We start from the raw sequence: 19,556 nt of genomic DNA on the forward strand, positions 1-19,556 counted from the left end.
GTGCAGCTGTCCACGTGAATTTTTCCCCACTGTGTCACAGCTGTGTGACTCCTTGTGAAAAAAGGAGTCCTAGCACACTGACTTAAATATTGTGCTAAGTTTTGTTGTGAGAAAATATTAACTGTTACCACTTCCATATTTATCAGAGATGATAAGCCATGTGTTAAAAAGTGTGTTAAAACCCAGTTAACGTTTATAGAAACTTGCAAAGAAAAACACCAGTCCGTCTCTGTGAGGCTGCCATGTTCACAGTGATTAAAAACTCAGGGAAAACCGGACAAGAACAAGCTTAGCACACAACCACAATCTGATATTTATACACACAGTTTTGTACAGCTTAAATAATGAGATATACTATAACTTTAATTAAGTTTTAGAGATGCTGATTTTGTAACGTCTAGACAGAGCTAAGCTAGAGTTTCCAAAAGTCTTATTGCAAAGCAAAGCTAAGCTAAGCTAATAGGTTGCCTGTGGTAACAATGTTTACTTAGAATTTTCCTAACATGTCAAAGTACTGACTGAACGTCTAACAATTATTTTCTTCCTGGGTATTTTTCGTCCCTCAAATGAATAATCTCTATGCTATCACCATTTGGTTATCATTAGCTACAACTTCTGTGTCTTCAGTCTTAGATTTTGAGGCCCTCACACTATTTGGGGATCTTTAAAGTCTTCATGATGAGACGGTTAAGAGCACAAACATTAAAGTCTTGCTTGGGATGGAATAGTATACTTCAGGAAATAAGCTTTTTTATTTTCCAGCCAAGAGTTAGCTGAGAATATGGTTACGACTCTGACGACTGCACGCTAAACATGAAGCTAGAGCCAAGAGATGGTTAGCATAGCTTAGCATACAGACTGGAAACAGAAGGAAATGGCTAGCCTGGCTCTCTTCAAAGCTAAAACAAATGCACATTAATGCCTCTAAAATGTAGAAACTACAACATTACATCACTGTTTCATGCATAAACAAACAGCTATGTTAAACTGCGCTAAACTAAGATAAGCTAATAAAATAAGATTGCGGTTCTATCATAAAAAGCTTCTCATACATAAAAAGTAACTCTCAGTAAGACCGCGACGAAGTGCTTCTCCTAAAACTACTCTTTTTATGATTTCTTACAGTACTAAATATTTTAAGTAGCAACAAGGGCCATTTTGTGTTGGAAGGCTTGTCCTTGAGCGGCGTACTTCTTGAGTTGCTTGACTAATTGTACTCATGCTGTATATATTATAGACTGTATAAAACAGATAAACGCCATGACAGCTCCCTTAAAGTGAAGCCAAAACCTCTCTATCGCCCCCTGCTGACTGGCTGCAGTATAGTTCATAAAGCCCGCCTCCTCCATGTTAACAGATGGGACATGAGTCGAACTATAAAATCAAAATAAACGTCAAATAAATTTTTCTCAAACATGGTTTCTGTCATTCTAGTTAGTTATTATCATGCTGATTTATGTCCAAGCGTTCATTTTTCTGACAAGTTAACTTTTAATAAGTTATTTGATGCTATAAAAAGGGGGCGTGACCTCACGATTGACAGCTCTGTTGACAAATCTGGCTCCTGCAGCGTTCTGTTCCCAAGTAGCAGAGGAGGAACGGTGAGAGGAGAGGTAACTAACACTAACACTATACAGTCATTGAACTTTCCATTGTCACTGAACTGTGAATATCTGCTTCAGACCAACACAAGAAGCTGCTCTGCTGTGCAGACTTTGGCTCCAAATGCAAAAGATGGCAGCCCCCGTCTCCAGGGGTATTTTAGATTCACTTTTTTACAATGACAGCAGGAGGTATCATCCAGCTATACAGTCATCGGGATGAACCAATTCACTGTGATAGCCTGTTTCTTGGAATCTAGCTGTCCTTTTTCTGGTTTATAGCACTTCCTCTGCTCTCCTTCTTTAGTTCTTTCATTACTGTAGAGGATGATGCCAGCAAACTGTCTGATATGAAAGCTTTTTGTAAAGTGTGGAGGCTGAAAGGATCATCGTCTAACAAGAAGCATGTCCTTCAAACACATCACTAACTGATGTTGTGCCTGTTGTAAAAATGTCCAGGAAACTGATTTGTTGTGTCATGTTTGATCCTAACATGAAGGTGCTCGTGAGATTTATTGAGATATTATTTTAAAAAAGTCATGATTAATTTGCAAAACCTCTTGAAGATTATTACAAAACATTGTCGACATAACATTTGGCCGACAGCCACCTGAAGCCGGATAACTAACAGGTAAGATAAACAGATTTCCAAATTCTTAAATAAACCCACCCACGCCTCCTCATATCCACTGAGACACTTGGCTATTGTTGTATGTGGTGAGTGCACCAAACAAACAGGGCACTTATGTGCTAAAGTGCAACCTCAGTGCATTTTCTCCCATGAAACCAAAAGGCTAAAGCAGGTGTTCAGTGACGTGAAGTGTTTGCTTTGAGGCTGGCGCTCATTTCCCTCTCCTCCGTCTCTATTAAAGTCATTCCTCAGCTGTTTGTGAGCAACAAGGGGGACGTAGACGTGGAGGAAAACACATACAAAATGCTGTTTTCTGTACTTTGAACTACAGCTTGTCTTTCCAGTTACAAACAAAAAACTCTTGAGCGATCTTATAACTTTCAAGATACGACTGAGAATGAGCTTAAGATGTTGTTTGTATTCATCTAAAATTCATTATAATACTGATGGAGAAGTGTGGGTCCTACACAGTCGAGCTAAACACTAAATGCGTTTGATTAAAACATGATAACCTTCAGCTCAGAAGCTTTTTAAGCCTGTGTGCACCACTGAGACTTTTTGTTCTCATCATGTATAGTTTTTCTTGTTCACGAAGGTCTCTTAGCTGAAGCTCCAATCAATAAGGACAAGGTGAGTGGACTCAAAGAACAGGTTGTACAAAGACAGCATACCTTGCATGGACTCAGTGAGCCGCTTTGCTAACAAGAGGTGCAGTGTCAGAGGAGGACGTGGGCGTGTAGTTTTGTGTGGTCAGACCATTTGTGGGAGCCACGTGTGTTGCTATTATTCACTCGATGGTCAGAAAAAGGCCTTATCAGTGGATATAATTAACCACTTGTCAACCTATGCAGTGTCTGAAATGGTTGCCGCTTATGGGAACATCACAACTTTGTTTCAATGCTTCATCGAGAGCAGCCAGGCTAGCAGGACTTGCCACATCTTATTGCGATAGAAAGATTAAACTGCAGAAGATATAAAAGAATGAGAATGTTTTAAATTCTTTTAATTAAATACTTTCAATAAGAAGATGACACTTGAGAACACGGCACCTGCTTTTCACTTGTAAGCAACACTGTGCCAAAGCACATCAGAAAATGCCTGAGGGTCGGGTTGGGTGAAACTATGCAGTGGCACAGTGGCTCCTTTCAAGAGGTTATGTGACAAATCTTACAGGCCAAGGGATGATACCCAGATAAGAAAGAAGGTTGTTTTTTTGTTGTCTTGTTAAATGTAAATAGCCCAAATACTGGATAGTTTTTTAGTTCAAGCCTCCACTGAAGGCCACACAGATTAAACAACCTGAGGGGAAATTAGAAAAAGAAAATCATTGAAATCTACAGTGTGTACTGCATGTGATGAAGGATTTCAAGTTCCGCGTACTATTGTTGTAACTAACCATTATTTGGTGTATCAGCCAATTTTTGAAAAATGTTGATCACAAATTTAAAGAGCCAATGGAGACATTTAAAGAGCAGCTCCAGTTATGTTTAAAGACATAAAAAATGCCCTGTTTGAAATAATAAATAGTGTCTTATGTGTGTTTTTTCTGCAAAATACGTTTAATTACCTTGTAAAAATCCACATTTCCTATCGCTCCCTCCAGTCGCGAAAACAAAACACGTCTCTGCCATCGTTTAGTGGCAACTTGTTGAAACTTAGCTAGTTTGAAATTTAGCAATCTCGGATCCCATCGGCTACAGTCTGATGGCGATATAGCCTCTAGGCACAACAGTGAACATGCCGGGGCACGTAGCTGGCTGTTAGCGATAAACGACTTTCTTGTATATGTGCTGCATTGTATACAGAAAAACAACCCTTTTTCTTGTGATTGACTTTCATTAACAGGTCTTCATTTCAACATCACCGCCGGCTTTTGCTCTCCACACGGACTGCTTTCCTGCAGCCGCAGCCTGCGGATATGTGATTGGTTAATATTACTGGGATTACAAGCGTAGTACAAACGGAAACCAGAACACTTGCCTTCCAGGAAATCCACGTGCCTGCCTGTAATCTGTAAATAGAGATTTGAAATGTAGTAATTAGTCGAAGTAACGTTAACGTTGGTAGTCAGTAGTGAGTTTGCAAAAATGATGATGACGGTTACAGCTGGCTCGCACATTGCCGAAGTTGTTGCCATAGGTTACACATAATGATATGCATAGCGTCACCCTGTCCATTAACGGGATTGGCTCCTTAGGTTAGTGACGTCTCAAACCTGCCAATCTGAAAACGTTGTGACAGGCCCAGCCATGGAGATGACTGCTTATGTTGTCCCTGATATGTCAGGGAACACCACATGGAGATGTTTACAAGGTTAAACACCATACATTATCATACCAGCCCAAAACCCCAAAGATAGTGACTTTACTATCAGAACAGATTAATGCATGTGTACGATGTAACTTACTTTAGGTATGAAATCTTCAAGATTCAAGATGTTTATTGTCAAGTACAACTGTGTGAAATTATTTATACGTTTGAGAAGGGTTGGGTTGCATGGTGTGTTTTTTTTAATTTATCTGTTTCAATCTGCTTTATAAATACATTCCCCTTGCCTTTGTCCTTATATATGTAATTGAAGGTGATGGCTACACTGCATTTTTGACTTTTGGCTTAAAAACGATTTATAAGATACTCTTTTGAAGTATTTGGGTTAAAAAATGGTGCAGGTTTTTGTACAAATTGACTTATTGTAACTCTAACCCTACAGCAGGGGCCAAACTTTGTCAGTCTGTGCTTGAAAATAACCCAAATAAAAACATGAGATAAAGGTGTGTTTACTGTTACACGGAGTCTCATTCTCAAGAGACAAGTCAAGTCACCAGCAGTGAAACGGACAAACAGGACAGTTATTACACGGAAAAGATGGGACACAAAACATAGAAAAGGAGAAGGAAGAAACAATTATATGTTTTTGTCCAGCTCTGTAATTTGTGAAACTCTGGTTCCACTGATTGGTGAACAGTGTCTCCACTCAGAGAGCTGTGGCAGTAGGGGGCACTGTATGGCTTTGACAATGGGTTAAAATTCTGTGCAGCTCTGCTGCTCCTCTCCACACACAACATACAGCAGACAATAAAACAAAACCTTTCCACATAAAAGGTGCACAGTTTTCTCTACAGGCTGACTGATACATGTTTAACTTAACAGCAGAGATTTGTGTTTGTATGGCAACACGGGAGCGGAGAGACGCAGTGTGTGTGTGTGTGTGTGTGTGTGTGTGTGTGTACCGTCGCTGTCTGACAGTTAATTGTACTTCCACCCAAACACTGGCTGTTCAAGACAACTGGATTTCTTACTTCAAAGCCAAGCATATCACTTTGAAGGGCTCTGAATGTATTCCAACCACCCTCCCCTACCCACATTCTGACCTCCATCCAAAAAGCCCCAACCCCACAAACACACACACAACCACACACACACACACACACACACACACACACATACACACTCTTTCCAAAAACAGGCCATTTCCCGTTAGCTTATTAGGGTCTTAATTGACAACTCCTGCCCTTCAAAGCAGAAACTCTGGATGAATTGCTAATGAGCAACAAAATGAATCCCCCCCTAAAAAAAAAACCCAGTAGGAGGAGGCATATGTTTTTGATAAGTAGGGACTTGGGAGTGACAATGTGACAACTTCTATTTAAGCGTGCACTCGCAAGATGGCACGAAACTTTTCTCCCACTAGCACAGATTGTTTATGCAGATCTCCATTGCTGGCAGCCAGGTGACAGTTATTGTGCATAAAAATACATGTATGACAAAACTGTCGCACGCGCTCAAACAACACTCTTCTTCACGCTGACAGAGAGACATTAACTTGGCTGGAGCCCGTAAAGACTTGACATTATCTTGTATTTACTTCATGTTTCTTCTGAGATTGTGTCATTCCTCACAAAGGTTTTGGTAAATGAGGGTGACAAATTGTTTTCAACCAACCCATTGTGCGCCAGTTGATGACTAACGATTAGTGGGAATGGATCCTTCTTGGCTCAACAGATCTCACCACGTACGACGATGATGCAACACTGACATTTCAGTAAGCAGCAATTATAACAGATCATCTGCAAGCTTTGGGTGTTTGAAACCTGACTTAACCAAGGGACGGTCACACCTGCATCATCTGTCAATGACTACATCAATCATTAGGTGTCTGTACAGTAATAACCTTCAGTACTGAACCAGTTTTAATATCTTACAAGGTTCCCACACATTTGTCATTTCAATATTTCATTCTTTACCAGATTTCAAGATTTCTCAGTTTTTTTCAGACTAGATTTGACATCATTAGGTAGGTAGTTAACTTTTTAAAGCAATTATTTTATAACATTTGTTACATTGACTATGTGTGCTTTTATGTTGACAGGCTTTTTGTGTGAAAAAAAGTAAAGGCAGCACTCGGAAAACTTGTATTTACTGTTCAGTCAGCACTCCTACGTCAAACCTCTGCCCAAAGAGGAAGTAAACTAACTAATACCTTTACTCATATCATTTTCCCTTATACAGCATCCCTTTTAGTTCCAACTAAGTAATTTGATTAGACAAGAGGCAAGCTATGAGTGCTGATATAGAGTATAACAGCACCGGGCCTTTTAACTGGATGTCTTGTATTAACTTGTCATAACTTTAGGTGCCGTCCCAGGCGGAAGCCTGCTAGAGTCGCTCATTCATTTGTACTGTATTTTTGGAGCTATCTGGCACTATAATTTCCTTTGGGATTAATGAAGTTCTATCTTAGCTTATCTTATCCAATCACAGCTGTGCTCATATTCAGTATAACAGCACTCCCTCTTGCATGATATTGCTTATTAAACATATTTATTCAATAACAATATGTTCATGTTAGTTAACATACTTTTTTTGTCTCTTAAACATTAAATGAGTTTTTAAAATAGTTTAAATAATTACATTTTCACAGCGTTTGTGCTCTTAACTTTTTCATGTAAATAAATGTCTCTTAAGTCACTATCTGTCAACAAATGACGTAACACAATCACACATGGTGATTGAGCCTTTGGCCCAATGATGAAAGCCTTTGCATTTGCAGTATCACGTATTTTTCTGGACTGGGTGTGTGTGGCGACATTTGCAGAAAAAACCACAAGCGGCGCCCAGTTAGTGACGCGTTTTCCATCACCCAGCAGTGGTTGGTCTGCCAGAGAGGGTAGGTGGAGCTAAGTGGTAACTTCCTGTTTCTGTAAGCATTGCGAGGAAAGGGTAATCTACTATGGCTGAACAAACAAGGAAAAGAACAATGTCTACAGATACAACTTCCAAAAAAAAAAGTGAAAATCCAAAGAAAAAGAAACAAATTCGACGCTCAGATGAAGTTAAACAGTCTACAAACGAAAGCGAGGAAAATCAAGAGTCAGAACCATGACAAAGGGAGCCAGCCGTAGATGTCTGCTTAAAACCAATTATCACCAGTGGGAGGCGCTCAAGAGCATATAAATTAAAATCTTCCAGATTGTTACTTTAATTCTCTAAGGTGCTAAAAAGGATGATGAATGCCACCACTAGGAAAAGATAGTATGTTTACCTGTCTACATTACTGCATTATTTATAAACATTTAGACAAGCTATTTGGTTATATGTGATGCTGTTTAAATATGAACACAGATATGTTTCCATACTTATCCAGGCCTGAATATAATGAAATACACTTTCATTCTTTTCCATATTGCAAAGGAACCCTGATCCCAGAACAAGCGTCAATCTAAAAAATGATGAACCTAAAGTCTGCTCATTATTTTCTCATGACCTAAAAGCTGTTGGACCAAACGCTCTTAGACGAGTGATGCTCGGGCTTTTAGGACCAGTGCTGAACAGGCAGTGGCATTATCTAAGTTTAGACCACTTCCTCTATTCTTGTGCAGACGGGACTGCAGTCCATTTTAAGCCTTGATGGAAAACACCCTTCAGCCCTTATACCATATTTTCCACAAGCTTGCGTGTCCAAATGAAATCCCTAAAGGAAAATGTTGATTAACTATAATAAAGGAAACATGTTTTAAGCAAAGACAATTAACCATTTCTGAAGCTACACCCCCTGTGTTGAGGTTAACCTTCTTGTGCTGGACTCAATGCAGTTTACAACAGTGGCCGATTTACTGCTAAAAATTCTCTGAATTTTAAAACAGTGGGTCCATGAGTTCAGACCCAGGTAAACAAAAGTGATTATTTGGATCAACAATATTGCAGTCAGAACTGACAGCTGGCAGATTGTCTAAGCTGTAGCTAACTAAGCTAGCTCAATGAGTTTGTTGAAATCAAAGTCGCCAACTGAGCAACTCATTTTCAAAGCAACCCATAATTATGCACTTGATGATCACATGAATGATGTTGCTTATGAGGCTAGAGCTGCATGTGCCATGCAAAAAGTTCATCCTCTCTCATTGAAAATCCAGGAAAGGAAGTTAGAAAAGGTTAACTTTACCATAGTTCATTGTAGCGTAAGTCTGTGTAGCTGCTTACCTCACTTTGTCATGTCTTCAATTGTTGTATTTTTATTAATGTTAGAAAAGAAAAGTCTCTAAGAAAGGGGACAAAGTATTGTGTTAGGAAAACAAAATTCTCTGTAGTGATGTTGGCTGAGGTTGCTAGAGTACAACATGCTGAAATATGATAAAGAGAAAGGTAGAGCTCTTAAGGTGGAAGGACCAGCTCCGAACAGTATACAATGTAAACTGTATCCTACTAGTTAGCGTTATGCATGTAGCTAATTAAAGTATGTGTACGTGTAAGTAAGATAAGTAACACCTGATTCACACGGTAGGTAGTATGCTTATAAGCTAGGCCCGCTATGGTTGCTACTTGTGCGGCACAAACCTTTTCATTCCTTGCACATTTCCTCTTGAGTGTTTGGTTTGGAAGAGGCCCAAACTAGGCGCTGCTGGTGTTTAAATTATTACAGATTAGATTAACCTAAAAGGATTGTTTTATTTGAAGAATGAGAAGATTTTTAAAGGCCCAAATTGGTGAAAGTATCCGGTATTTAAAGTAATAAAGCAAAAAATTTAGATTTTGCTGAGTATTCAGATAGCCATGTGGGCCCTGACCAAAGGTTGAGAAACTCTGCTTAAGACTTTTGAAATACATGTCCCAATACGGTCATGAAAAATTGCCCAATGTGCAGCTTCCTGTTGGGCCCACCTGAGGAAGTGGAGGAGTTTCCTGAACCCAGATTTAGCTAAGATTTTGTACTCAGCCTTCACATAAAACGAAAGGTTGATTTATAGTCATTTTAGGGAGAACACAAAGTACTAACACAACTGGTTCACTTGTAAGTAGAGGTTAAGGACTTGATTTACTCACCTCACCAAATCAGTCATACAGGAGCCAACCACCATCACATCTAAGGCCTCTTCAGTCATTATCTGATGAAGACACACATTTGTGTTATTTCTGTAGTTACAACACTCGATGATGTAGGTAGCCTTGTCAGTAAAACCTATTCATAAACGAGGACAAAACCCAAAGCACAGCCGACTCCTTGGGGGCACATCAGGCAAAATATGTAAACTAGTTTCCCATCACCATCCAAACAAAAATCACTTGATATTATTTATCTCCCACATTAGCATGAGCTTGACTGAAACAAGGACGGAAGTAAAAATAGAGCATTCATGGCTGGCTGAGTTGGACAGGTTCCAGTCTTATTGGGGGTGGGGGGGGCTTGTGGGGTATATCAATGCTACACGGCGTGAATGTACCGCAGCCGAGCAAAGTCTATAATTAATTCAATCCTCAGCTTGTATCAGAGCTAATGCTAGTGTGTTAATCTCCTCAAATCTCTTCCTAGGCAGTGGAAGACTTGGAAAGCCTGGCCGCTGGCTGCAGGATGGCTCAATTCTCTCTCCCACATCTTGCAGGATATTGTCTTCCTTCGGCAGGCATGAAAAGCTAGCCTAGAACCTTCCACGTCTCCGCTGCAGGAGAATATTTTGAGATCTGCTATTGTCCCACCACTTGAAGCAGCAAGAAACCCTCTTAAAGTTCTCCCTCTCTTGTTAAACGTGAGGCTGAATTCTTACTCAGTAGCTGACCATCCTGTATAAGTTTTGTAGAAAGTAAACATTTTTCAAAAAGGCCATTTCTCATTAACCATAACTTTACAAAAGGTTCTTCTTAGCCACATGATAATAAAAACAATAAATCTGCATAATGAATTAATTAAGAGATGATTTAAGAGTTGACTCACACATCTTTAGGACTAGAACAAAGCATGCTCTCAAAAGACTGCATTAAAAGGATTTGGTCTAAATGCAAATGTAAATTGCACACAGTGGGTTCAACAATTTAAACTGAGCCATAAGCAAAATCCAAAGAAAAGGTGGTTTGACCCATTTTAAAAACATTGTTAGATTACATATTTTGCCTAAGCCTGGTTGGATAGTTAAGACTTAGCTGGAAAATGATTGTCATTACAATAATATAACCATTTCAGAAGTTTAGAAAATGACTATAATCACGTACACACTTATTCCACTCCCATTTCACCCCAACCCAAGCCAAACACGCTCATAAAAGGCTCCTTTTTTTGAAGTATCATATATCGAGCCATTTAAGAATACTCAAAAGAGAACTGTAGCTGTATGTTGGACTTTAAGACAACCCCTAATGTCAATAAATTAAATACACAACTAAAGTTTGGATGATAACTAACTAAACATATTTATTGTTCATATTCTAGTGGATACTGAATCATTCTGATAGCGCAAATGAAAGTGGAATTCCTCATCTGTGAACCATCCAGAAACATGACTGTTTTCTGTGCACATACTGACACGATTTCTATGCCTTTGTGTCCACTTTTTATTTTAGATTTACAAGTAAGACTCATTTAAAAAAAACAACAACATACCTTTCACATGTCATTTAACAGATACCTTAAATGTTTTTCAGTCTATGGGGTGATTTTTTCTCAGTTTGGTAACATAAATGCAGGAAACTTACACCATGTCTGTAATTTGGTTGGCTGTATTTAATTACAATTTTGAGAGATTCAGGTAGTCATGTACATAAAGTACAATGTGACGTGAGTGCAAAAGGATCCAGATCAATATTTTTTCTGTATAAATACAAGGGAGAGAGATGTAACAATACCAATAAAGGTTTGAGGGAAAATTAATCTATTACGCAATTATGAGCAGTAGGCTATATATTTAGGTAAGACACCAACTTGTATTTGCTTACTGAACAGTTGGATTAGCATATAAATACTTGTTGTGAAAATATGTAATGTATACATAACTCTCTCATAAACGTCACAATATCACAAAATGGAAATAGTAAGCTAACTTTAGAGAAGCTGCGTGTTCAGTCAAACATTCATTCCAACTCTGAAAATACAGGACATTCGTGGAAGAACGCGCTTAAAACTCCAAGGAAATACCTCCAAGCTTAATCAAATGAACCCTTAAGTCAAATAAATTATGTTAAGATGTTGAGAAACGCAACACAATGATTACCTTGCATTCAAATTTGTTTTCGCAGAGTGGACAGCTACAGACAAGTGACGGCCAAAGTGCACAATGACAGCTACGTAATGTTATTGCTATTGCCAGACTCATTTTTGTCACTGAATCAGTGCAGACGTATTTAAGATTGCTTCAATAGTTTCACAAAAACAATTGTGTGACACACAACAGGCTATGTGAATTATGTAAAACGAAACGTTTGGCTCTGGGGGTAAAAACTCTCATTTTGTAAACAGGAATTATTACAGACGACTAAAACCGGGGCTTTCGAAGGACCCAAACAACATGTACCGGATATTCTGGGAGCATGAAGTAAACATTGGACATTATCGCTGAAATTAACAGTTTTCAGGCTCTTTCAGGTACTCAAACTCACACCGCATGTTTTATTCTCACGGATAATAGTAACAGGTTGTTTTTCGAAGTAAGTAAGTCGTTCAAATTTTGGCATTTAAAGCTTCATTTCGAAGTAAGCTAACTATGGCTAACGAAGCCAAGTTTACGAATGGACAGTGCATCCTGACACAACTACTGGTGTAATTAATAACTTGTTCCTCCCGAACCAATTAATTTTAAAGTTAACTGTAACAAAGGGCAGAGAGAGAGCGAGAGAACGAGAGAGCGAGAGGGATATAAGCAGTGCTATAACGTTAGATACATTTGTGTCCCCCTGACTTCTCTGGGTCCTTACATGATTTTATCCTCATACAGCTTGAAGGAAACTATAAGGGAATAAACATACTTCGTCAGCCGATGTATTGTTCTCTTAAACCTTAGTCGATTTCTTCATAAGAAGCTAAAATCTTAAAGTAGTAAACTGACTCTATCATGCATACACAATTTCCATGACAGCAGGAAATGACAAAAAAATGACTGTCTACTACGTGATGTAGCTCATGACCTATGAATCCAAAATAAAATGTATGCTTTTTCTTAAATTACGTTTAAGCATTTCATTAAAGTGTTGATGTATTTTTCACAGACTCCTCAAATTGGTAAAAATGAACAACATGTCCCCTGAGGTTGCACTGCACCGGATCTCACCTGAGTTGCGGCCCCTGCTGTGCAGCGTTGTGCGGAACGGCCGAGTAGGACTCGACTCCACAAACTGTCTCCGTGTTACAGACCTCAAAACTGGGTGAGGAGTTGCTCCATAAATCAACTTTTACAGCATGTAACATTAGACATGAACATAAAGCATTCAGGCATCATATGAAGTAAGGATAACATAACAGGCATGACTCCACTGTCAATGGGACAATACATTCAACATTGTAGCAAGACATTGTGCAGATGTAATATAGTAAAATAAAATCTAAATCAAAAAGACAATATAACTCAATAACTTAAGAGAAAGGTAGGCAATAAAATCAAATTTCTTCTGAATCTGAAATTTCTTTAAAAATTCCTGTAGCATACTTACTGTATGAGCACATTTCTTCTTTATAAATTGGATAGACACTATTTCTTAAATTCAATTCTGAAAGGTTAAAACGATGGGATAAAGAAGTTGACAGTTTGATGAACTTTCTGGGTTTGTTTTTCATAGTAAAGTATTACATCTTTGGCTTCCAAATGATGTGACATACACGGTCCATCCAGTCTCTCGTGCACTGCAGTGATGCTGCATTCAAAGGTTATGAGAATGATGATAGAAAGTAGAGCAAACCCTGTAAACATGAAAATATTTTTGCATGAGCTCAATGTTTACACATATAGGTACAGATCTGCACCTTCATGATAAGTCATAATGAGAACATGACCAGCAAGAACTGAAGTACAGTTGTGAAGATGGAATAAAGGCTGGTTTTGAAGGTATTCCTTCTTATGTCACACATTTGTGATTATAGTTGGAGATATCTGAAGTCAATTGTAATGACAGATTTGTGTGTCAATTTGTTTTTCATACGGCTGTTGTGGATGACAGGATGGTCATCTGGACATTTTCACTGGAGTTTTTGTCTTCCACTTCTGAAATCTAAGTAGAACTCAGTGTCGCAAAAATATATAACAGCCTGAATGATCTTGTAGAAACGTCATTGTAGAAACGTCATGCATAACTCTGTCAATTACTTTTTTAGGCATCCATTTTTTAAAAATCTGAAGAAAAACTTTAGGACTACTCATTAGTAAACTGATTTTTATGATACAAATTTTGATAACTTGCTATTTAATTATTGATAACAGGAAGTTGTTGATATGTCTATATGGTCTAAAAGTGTATTAAAATATGTGTAACGTAGATCTGTGAGACCCAAACCTTTTTATTTTTGTCAAAGGAAGAAGCATGTAAACTTGTATGTCAACGATTTGATAGAAAGGATTCTGCTGAATTGCTGATAGTTACTTTTAACATAATCTCGGACTAGTAGTTTGATTATGTCTTTTGTTGTTCTCATTGACCCCCATGTTCAGATGTACGTCTTTGACCCCTGGTCCCTGCTGTGATCGCTTCAAGCTTCACATCCCGTATGCTGGAGAAACCCTCAAATGTGAGTAAATGAGCCAATCTCCTATTTGCTGTTTTTGAATTAATCAGACAAATTGAGTCTCTGCTGAAGTTGATAAAAAGCCACAAACATTTATTGAGTCCTGTGTTCATTAGGTTTTTTAATAAATAGTTTGAGGAGAGAAACAGTAACCAAACTTTTCTTTATCTTGTCATTTTTGTATCTTGGTTTTAATAACTAATTGTAAAATTACTGTTTTTTATACTCTGGAGTCTTTGAAGAGAGTGATGCATTGCATTGCTTTTTCTGGTTAAAAAAAAGCTTCTGACTGTGTCTTTCTCTGAAGGGTACCTTTCCATAATGTTGCAAGACAGTTCAAATAACAATCACTTATAGTGCACTTATAGTCAATGTATTTTGATAGGGCACATTTACCCTGAAAGATTACCTTGCAGCAATTACAGCCCGTCTTGTGGCTGTCTGAGGAAGCAATCTACTGGAGCAATTCCAAAAATGTTTCTACCCATTAGTCATTTAGATCCCCAAATATTTAAGAAAAAGATTAAGGTTAAAAATACCAGGAATCCCCTTTAAAATCAAGCTTGTCTGTATAACTGAATTATTTTATTAATAAACAGAAAAACTTAAGGTAGAATTTAGTTCACATTGAGCGCACAATTTAGAGTATTTTTGATCTGTTTGATTGCTTCCTAAAGTTTAAGCGCTGACACTGTGCTCAGGTTAATTGATTCACTGTTGAGAGCATGGGCCTCCACTTTGAAAACTATAAACGTCAGTGCTTGATTAATTTTAATTCTCAATTCACCCATGATTAGTGTTGAGAGTGCCACTTCTGCTTCACAGTCGGCCGGTTTGAGAATGAGAGGTTGTTTCAGGTTAAAGTGACCAGTGCCAGTGGATTTGTGGAATGAACAAATTATTCCAAACACATATTTAGCACAAAGTCCTTTTTTTTTGTTTTTTGTTTTTTACATAAAAGCAGAAGTGCAGCAAAGAGCAGAGGTTAAATGAGGAAACGGGAAATAAGAGCTTCATCCCACTAGAAAGAGGCTCGTTAATGAAAATACTACACACACAAACATTTTGTTTCAGCTGAATCAAATGCATGATTAACCAAAGATGACATTAGACATGTTTCATAATCACAGTTACTAAGGAAGCAATAAGGTCAAGGTCAAGTAAAAAAAAACAAGATGGATATTATTGTGGTGATACTTGATGAGTGAAATGATACCAGTAAACATGCTGCAGTTTGTGCCACTGAAGTTTTACTGGAAGGATTGTCTCTGCTGAATCAAGCCCCCACATCAGACACTCTCCCCTCTGAGCGCGACTCCCAAAGTGCTCAATTGGAAACATCACAGAGTGATTATAATCATGGTTTAGAATGATTTCAACTCAGGATTACTGGAAGTGTGCTGACTCACTAGAACCATATCAGGTCTTTGTTTACACACGCATCCTTAAAAACAGATACCATCAGTTACCATTTCTCAATTTTAATGTGAGCATTGCGTTTATCAACAGTCAAGTTATAAGTTCAAGTCATTGCAGATAAAGTATTTTTATGTCAGTGGATTGGAAATGACTGCTCTTGGCATCTGCAAAATCTCCAATCTTAAAGGAGGCATCATGAAAAAAAAGTAATGTTTTGTATCAAAGCTTGTGAAAATACACAACTACCTAAGTCATTGCACTTATTATTATTTCACATTTTCATTTAACCAAAGTTTCTCAGCTCACTCATATTCTCACCATTTTTAAAGTTACAGTGCAGATACAGAAGCAAGCGAGATCTTTCAGTCAGATTGGTGAATCAGGTTTATGCAGGGGTGGACAGTAACAAAGTAAATTTACTTGAGTACTGTACACTTAAGAGTATCTGTACTTTAATTGAGTATTATTTTTGGGTAAACGTATTACTTTTACTCCGCTACATCTGAAAGACAAATATTGTACTTTTGACTTTTCTATCAATGTTCACTACTTTTGCTCTGAAGTCAGCTGATGAATTTTCTTTTCTTTTCTAAGATCTGAAACACAGTAAACTGTGTTCGTGTAGTTCTGCGTGTGGTTTGTCAAAGTGATGTTGCCGAACCTGTACCTCGCGCGTCTCCATGGTTAAACGTAGGGCAGACTTTCACTTAGATCAGGCGGTTCATTTAGTGGTGGTAATAATGGCTACGGCAGAGAAGGATGACGTTTCACCCATGTTTTCTTGACTGCACTCGTGCTTTTTGAAAATACGACAATGTTTTGAGATGTTTTTAAAAAGTAGTTTGAACACTTCAGTATTTTTAAAAGCAAGTACTCCAGTACTTTAACTTGAGTAATGAGCAACTTTCACTTGTTTTGGAGCAGTATTTGACCCAGAGTATACTTTGACTCAAGTAATGAAGTTGTGTACTTTGTCCACCACTAGTTTTATGTGGCCGTTAAAGTTCCTGAAAAGTTTTTTAAACAGCTGCTTTCTCCTTTCAAAGGGGCCAAAAAAGAGTACATATGAGGCTGCAGATGACATGAGACATGAGACATGAGTCTGAGTATCCTGATTAGGAACATTATGACATGCTAAACATGCTAAAAAGTTTCAAAGTTCGATGTCTATAAAGTTTGGTACAAAAGTGTCCCTGCTGGAGGAAAAAACCTAAATGGTTGAGTTAGAGGAAGTAAGATTTGCTTGTTTTGCAATATTTGCTAAAAATCCGTTCAGGCAGAAATGGCTGTGGTCAATTTCAGGATGTTGTAGCGAGACTCGAGAAATGTTTAAGGTCTAAGAGTATGCAGCATGTAAAAGTGATCCTTAAATATGTTAGCGACTTCAGACCTATCTTAAAGTTTTGCTACAACACTTGAGTTTTGCACTTTCTGGCAGTAGTTGGGCTTAAGTAAAGTTCTTGTGAATAACAGGTGGTTTGATTCTCAATGAATATGTAAAAAAGTGAACTTAATTTTAGATTGGTACCTTTCATAAAAACATGATGGAAAATAAGAACAAACATAAACAACAGATACTATTATAAAACACAGAAATAGAGACACAAGAAATACATAAAAATCAGTAAAAAGTAAAGTAAGTAAATAAACGCCAGCGGTGAAATTTATGTAAAACAAGTCATTCAAACTTGGCCCTAACGTTGCTTCTAATAAGAATCATGGTTTTTACGTTGTGTTAAAGCCATGAAGTCTAACCTTTCTTTATGCTTGGAGTTTACATAAACTATGTACAGAATATGTGTGTGTGGTATAACCGTTGTAGTTAAGGACAGTCTTTAATTCATGCAGACATGAAAGCTGCAACCCTCCCCCCCTAAACAAAAAACAGTCCTGTGGCTCTCTGGCATGGCACGCGACAGCTCTGCAGCTGCTGTACTAGTCGCTGCACCTTCCTGTGCTCTGCCTGAGGAAGAAGGTTTGTTTAATCAAGGATGCAGGGCCGCAGGTTGGGCCTCTGCCAGTCTATGGACCTGCCCACACAACTGGTAGCGTGCAAAAGCATGGTGCACTCTGCACAGAGCTAAGCCCTATTAATGCAGGCCCAGCCCACCTTAAACTAAAGCACCAGGGCTGGTACGGCGAAACAACACTTTGTGGCCTTTGTTGTTGTACATACTATAACAATCTTATGACCTCCTTATATGCCCTGCTGAAATAGTAGTTGTACTTTGAGAAGGCATTTTATGCACTGATCATGCTATACGGACCAGACATATACACCCACTGTCTACTTTATTAGGTACACCTTGCCATTACCAGGTTGGACCCCCTTTGCCTTCAGAATTGCCTTAATTCTTCGTGGCATAGATTCAACAAAGTGCTGGAAACATTCCAGATGTTGGTCCATATTGACAAGATAGCATCACGCAGATGCTGCAGATTTGTCAGCTGCTCATCCATGATGCGAATCTCCTGTTCCACCACATCCCAAAGGTGATCTATCAGATTGAGATCTGGTGACTGTGGAGGCCATGTGAGTACAGTGAACCCATCGTCATGCTGAACAAAAAAACATTTTGAGATGATTTGAGCTTTGTGACACGGCGCATTATCCTGCTGGAAGTAGCCATCAGAGGACTGTGGTCATTAAGGATGGACATGGTCAGCAGCAATACTCTGAGGTAGGCTGAGGCGTTTAAACAATGCTCATTTAGTACTAGGGGGCCCAAAGTGTGCCAAGAAAATACCCCCACACCATTACACCACCAGGATGGAACTATTCTTTCATGTTGTTTGCGCCACATTCTGACCCTACCATCCGAATGTTGCAGCAGAAATCAAAACTCATCAGCCCAGGCGACGTTTTACCAAATCTTTTGTTGTCCAATTTTTGGTGAGCCCGTGCGAATTGTAGCCTCAGTTTCCCGTTCTTCGCTGACAGGAGTGGCACCCGGTGTGGCACCCGGTGTGATCTTCAGCTGCTGCAGCCCATCTGCTTCAAGGTTCGACGTGGTTATTTGAGTTACTGTTGCCTTTCTATCAGCTCGAACCAGTCTGGACATTATCCTCTGACCTTTGCCATCAACAAGGCATATTCGCCCAGAAAACTGCAGCTGGGTATTTTCTCTTTTCCGGACCATTCTCTGTAAACCCTAGAGATTTATCGTTGGCTGATATGTAAACTCCTTTAACAGAACATGTAATGCAAAAAACAATGCAATTCAATAGTTTGTTGACTCCGACTCCATAGTTTACAATCCTCCCAGCACTGTCTGCAGCACATGTAGCGGAGCATCACAGCTGAGCAGCCGTGCAGTACTTTTGCATCATCATTTAGGTGCAAATATTGATTTACAATCGAAGTAGAAAGGGCTTGTTTGCATTTCATCACAATAAATTGACCTCTACATTGGTAACCTGAGAATTTTTCCCTTTTAAAATAGGTATAGATATGAGTGTTGTGATGTCTGTATCCAATATTGGTCGGGCTCTATTTGTAACATATTTACAGCACATCCTCCAGTTTCCTTGTTTGACTCTCTTCCACTTGAAAAATACTTCCATATGTGCCGGTCTGTCCTTCTCAGCGACGAAAAGCAGAACAGAACAGTCTTGCACACACAAACAGAATTGTGTAACATAATATAAGAACATTGTGAACCAGCTCTAACAATGAGTTATGTGAACGTGTTATGATGTCTGGTTTTTTTCTTAGCGAGTCATTTTTAGTCTGTAGTTTGATTTTGTGTCTCATCTAAATACATAAATTAATCAATGGAATTAATAAATTTTCTTGTTTTGAATGAATACACTTAAATCCAAACTTCACTTTAGCATTAAAATACTGATGCAACTTTCTTTACAAGAGAGACCTGTTTGGCAGGATTCGAGTGGCTTCAGTGGTAAATGTCAAGTTTGCTCATTACTGTAGGTA

At 38.6% G+C, this 19,556-nt stretch overlaps 2 protein-coding genes across 3 annotated transcripts in view; one reads left to right on the plus strand and one right to left on the minus strand.

The window, feature by feature from the left end:
* Positions 1-11,744, minus strand: part of rbks (ribokinase) — a 41,913-nt gene extending 30,169 nt beyond the window's left edge. Inside the window, exons 1-2 of the mRNA XM_069661641.1 lie at positions 11,706-11,744; positions 9,550-9,611 (exon numbers count right to left, since the gene is read on the minus strand). Coding sequence (XP_069517742.1) covers positions 9,550-9,608 — 59 coding nt within the window. The 5' untranslated portion in view covers positions 9,609-9,611; positions 11,706-11,744. The remainder of the gene's footprint in view (positions 1-9,549; positions 9,612-11,705) is intronic.
* A 246-nt stretch (positions 11,745-11,990) lies between these two features.
* babam2 (BRISC and BRCA1 A complex member 2) overlaps positions 11,991-19,556 on the plus strand; it is a 99,356-nt gene continuing 91,790 nt past the window's right edge. The window contains exons 1-3 of one of the 2 annotated variants that reach the window (XM_069661946.1): positions 11,991-12,076; positions 12,697-12,852; positions 14,130-14,206. In XM_069661946.1, coding sequence (XP_069518047.1) covers positions 12,716-12,852; positions 14,130-14,206 — 214 coding nt within the window. In that variant the 5' untranslated portion in view covers positions 11,991-12,076; positions 12,697-12,715. Of the gene's footprint in view, positions 12,077-12,124; positions 12,139-12,696; positions 12,853-14,129; positions 14,207-19,556 lie in introns of those variants that run through there. The other variant, XM_069661947.1, reaches the window with a different exon arrangement.

Source organism: Semicossyphus pulcher, unplaced genomic scaffold, assembly GCF_022749685.1.
Source record: "Semicossyphus pulcher isolate SPU_LCO1_2020_fin unplaced genomic scaffold, fSemPul1.0.p SCAF_14, whole genome shotgun sequence".
NCBI classification, from domain to species: Eukaryota; Metazoa; Chordata; class Actinopteri; order Labriformes; family Labridae; genus Semicossyphus; species Semicossyphus pulcher.